Source organism: Gastrolobium bilobum, unplaced genomic scaffold (genome assembly GCF_033153095.1).
Source record: "Gastrolobium bilobum isolate Gb01-03AN ecotype WA unplaced genomic scaffold, APGP_CSIRO_Gbil_v1 utg12832, whole genome shotgun sequence".
In the NCBI taxonomy this organism is placed as follows: domain Eukaryota; kingdom Viridiplantae; phylum Streptophyta; class Magnoliopsida; order Fabales; family Fabaceae; genus Gastrolobium; species Gastrolobium bilobum.
Window position 1 is genome coordinate 44,713 of NW_026895792.1, and position 4,412 is coordinate 49,124.

At 35.0% G+C, this 4,412-nt stretch overlaps 1 protein-coding gene across 1 annotated transcript; it reads right to left on the reverse strand.

Moving 5' to 3' along the window:
* Positions 1-224: 224 nt before the first annotated feature.
* On the reverse strand, positions 225-881 carry LOC133296043 (ethylene-responsive transcription factor ERF109-like). Its single transcript, XM_061494997.1, has one exon. It carries the CDS (start codon positions 879-881, stop codon positions 225-227), a length of 657 nt encoding a protein of 218 aa, XP_061350981.1.
* Between the last annotated feature and the right edge of the window lie 3,531 nt (positions 882-4,412).

Sequence of the window (4,412 nt, forward strand, 5' to 3'; positions counted from 1 at the left end):
CGAAATTAAAGCTGACTAATGAATCGACAATATATGTATATATAATCTTTATACAAAGCAGAATCTATTGTAAAAATGAAACATTGAATTAATGATTGGTAGTTTACAGCTTCCTCCGAGAAAAAACCTAGTCGAAGGAAGATAATCAGATACATCTAGTGAAGCTTACGCTAAGCAGAGTTGTACATTTAAAACACGCATTACTAAAAACTAATTATTTTGAATTAAGAGAACTTAGGAACAAAGAGTGGTTCGGGAGCAAAATCCATCGTCATCATGAATTGTTGAAAATCAGCATCGGAAATCCTATCCCAGAATTCGTTTTCCTTGTTCCCAAATCCCATTGTGTCCATTTCAATTCCCTGATTATTCAAATTAACATCTTGTGTCGTCGGCTCTGCAGTCGCAACCGTCTCTGGCTGCGGTTGCGGCAAACTCAGCGACTCATCGACCAACGGAAAATTGAGCTTGGCTCGGGGCCCGCGGAACTCGATGGCGGCTTTGTCGTAAGCCATGGCGGCTTCCTCAGCCGTGTTGAAGGTCCCGAGCCAGACCCGAGCCGCACGCCTCGGGTCACGGATCTCCGAGGCCCATTTCCCCCACGGCCTCTGCCTCACGCCTCTGTACTTCTTCTTTGCCCTCTTCTGCTTCTTCTTCTCTTCGGGGAAGAAATTGCACCCCAAACACCCCGCGATTTTGCATTCGCGGCAAGTTTCCACGTTCACGGTGGTGACTAGGCTGCTTCCGACGGCGGGCTCGGATGTTGTTTGCGGCAAGCGGATAAAATCGGTGGAGCCGGCGACGACGTTGGTTAGGGTGGCGACTATGACGGAGAGTTCTTGCTCGGTGGTTAGGCGGTTGGAGGAGGAGGAGGAGGACATGTTTGCAAACTGCAGAGTGGGGAGTACTCGTAGGTTGTTTGTTTGTTCGTTGGTCTTGTGTTTTGCGTGTCGAAGGTTTTGAAATTTTGAAGTTTGGAAGTGAAGGGTCAGAGGGTAGAGGTTTATATACGGTTTGGGGGTGACGTGGCCAGTGAAGCTCCAGCTGTGTACACCGTTCACACACGGATTTTAACTTTTCTTATGTCAAAGGATAGCTAGCTAGCTTGGTCTTTTTTAGTCACGTGGGGCATTTAATGTCTTTGCCTCTTTGGAGTTGAGTCCAGAACAGAGACTGGTTGGATCAGGTGTGTGACGTGGAGGGTCTTTTGGACGGTCACACAAAGATCAGATGTCACGTCGGATTATCAACATATTTATTTATTTTAAATATTTTTAATTATTAAATAAAATTTTGTATTTTTATTGAATAATTTAAAGTTACATTATATGAATAAAATTAGAGCTTTATTTAATAAAAAAGTAAAATAATGCGTTCTGTGGCATTTTATCTTTTTTTGGTAACTTGGCATTTTTCTTTGCTGAGAACACAACAAAGAATATCAGGGGGAATGAAAGCAACAGGATAGGAGAGTTCGTTCAGTTGACTTGAATGAGTTTTGACCTAAAATATAGGACCGCATGGGTAACTTACGTTACTCCTTCGGATGCCAAACTTTGTCATTCTTGTGTATAAATAGTATCTAGATAAAACGGTTTGTATTCATATTTATTAATATTTCACATATTTTCATTATTAATTACTTTAATGAATACAAAATAAGATAAATTTATAAATTATCAACAAATATTACTAAAAATCTATCTTATATAATATGTGGTAAGGTGGGCTCCTCGCCATGAGCTTGCCAAAAAATGGGCTGACCTGTCCCATTCTACTTTTAAAAATAAGTTGAATAATTTAGCCCGTCAGATCTAATTCATTTTACACTAAAAAAGAATAAAAATTTAGCCTAACAAATTGGCAGGCTAGGCGAGATGGCCTAAATAACTCAATTGAGTCATTTTGCCACCTCTAGTTAGTGTTGTTAAACTCGACCCGACCCGGTCGGGATATTAGGTCATTGGGTCACTGGTTGGATCAGTTGACTCAGATATATATAAATATGAACATATACATTTAATTATATTCTCCATATCTAAAATGAGTTAAACAAGGTTCATTAAATAAGCTTAAAAATTATCCAATCACACTTTTACAAGTTAATAAAGCACAAATAAATGAAAGTGCATGCTATTAGTATGTCAATTTAAATTGCAACCTAGAATTCTCATAAACATATCTCTCAAGGACATTCAAAAAGTCAAATATTATAAACTCATATTTTTCAAATTCATCTAGGCTAAAGTGACATATGTCACAATTTTCTTAATTTATTGTTCTGCAAATTGCTTCAAGTATTGGAAGCTAAGGTCATTGTAGAAGAGTATACTACTAGTCACTGGCAGACCTAGGTTAGTTTTATTGTCTGCACTTGCAGACATAAAGTTGAGGAGGAAAAAAAAATTACATAGGGTGTGTGATTCAAGTTAAGTAAAAAAAATAGGAAGATTAAAAAGAAAAAGATAAGAGTGAACCGGAGGAGAATCACACAGGATTTTTCATGTTTTTTAATGAAATAAAACTGGTCAACTTTGGATCAAATAGACATCGACAAAAGTGAGTTTTTAATCGATTAACCCCTACAATTATATTGTATTTTACAAATATCTTTTTGTGGTGTTTATTTATTGTTAATTATCATTATCGATTATTTCCTTGAAACTTTGGTTAATTCACTAAAGTTTTACTTTTGAAGTGGAAGCAAAAATTAGATCATGATTATGATCTTTAAAAAAAAATAGGGGGCGGCACCCTCGAACCCCCGCCTTGAGTGTGTAGACATAAAGAAAATTTTCTGAGTCCGCCACTGCTACTAGTAAATAAAATTACAAAAAATTTTAAATAAGTTTTACATATTTTTTTTATGACAAGGTGAAATAAATTTTTATTTTTTTATAAAAAATATATGACCCAACCGATGGCCGAATTTTGACCGAATTCAATGCATATCCGATCAAATACTTTACTCGAGATCCGCATGTACCAAAAAAAAAAACTCTAGGTCAACGCGGCGGATCATACTGGGTTTAAGGCTGCCTGTAGTAGATTATTTATTGGCATTTAGCAGCAGCTTGGGACATGACCAAATAAGAAAATGCAATTGACTGATTGAGAAGCGGCGAAAGGATGATGAGTTACTTTTTATTTTTTTACCCCCCGTAATTCTCTTTTAACTATGGGTTTTTATTTTATCATTTAACATAACACAACAAACTTTCCTACCCTCACAACAATTTGTGGGGCCCACACTTTTTAAAACAAAAAAATAAATAAAAAATTAAGGCACGCAAAACGAATCTCTATAACATTACACAATCACTTTTCCTATAACATAACTCTTATAAAACCCTTTAACTATATCATATATTTTCCTTTATTTATGTTTTTATACATTGTTTTTTGTGCGTGCGTTTTTATTTTAATTTTTAGGTAAAAAAATAAATCGTGTAAATTATGGATCAGATATGATAATTAATTAAAAAAATGTTTTCATGATAATAATTCTATAATTTGAATATATCAAGTTATGAATAATATTTGTTTTTATTTAACTTTAAAAACATGTTTTGTTTCTTCTTCATAATTTATTCAATTTCTCTCGTATATGTATTTGTGTAAAACTAGATTTAGCTAGTTTCATCCAATTTTTTTAGCTTAAAAATTATTTTAAAGCTATAACTACAAATACTATCTTAAAGAATAAAGTTAAAATATGCTTAATGATTGTTGTTACTAGTATCCAAAAAAAAAAATATCCAAAAAAAATATGCTTAATGATTAGATGAATTTTTAAGTTTATAGCCAATTTGCTAAAATTAAAATATAACCATAAGAAGTAAGAGAGTGGTCAGAATAAATGATACATATACGGTGACTAGGATTTCATATAAGGGCAAGGGCACAAATTAACTAGGTTACAATAGGGGGATTAGTGAAATCTGAACCTTGTTAAAAGGCTGATGAAGAATATTCTCATGGAAGAACGGAAGGAAACACAGAAGTACTATTTTTGATGGGAAGAACCCTTCGATTGGATCAGGATAAAGGATAAATATTCTCATGGGCACAATACAACGGACATCGCGTGCGCCATGAAGGGTGGCAAAAATTATTGAAGCTAAACTGAATGCTCCATCCATCGACCATCATCCATGGCATAAAGGAGTCAGTTCAAGATAATGGGCTATTACTTTAGGCTTCATAAAAATGGGCTATACTAATTCAAGCACATTAATGCACAAAATGCACTGCAGCGGCAAAATGGGCCTAGGCCCAATTATGATTTAAAAAGTTCAGTAGACGAATAATCTAGAATGCACCGACACGTGATTTCAAAGCATTATGATTTCCGCCTTAAAATGACGTCGTATTGCAGATAACTTATCTGCAATTATTGCAGAAAAAGCAAA

Bases quoted from the DNA above. Each gene is read 5' to 3' on its own strand.
- LOC133296043 (XM_061494997.1), bottom strand. From the start codon at position 881: ATGTCCTCCTCCTCCTCCTCCAACCGCCTAACCACCGAGCAAGAACTC.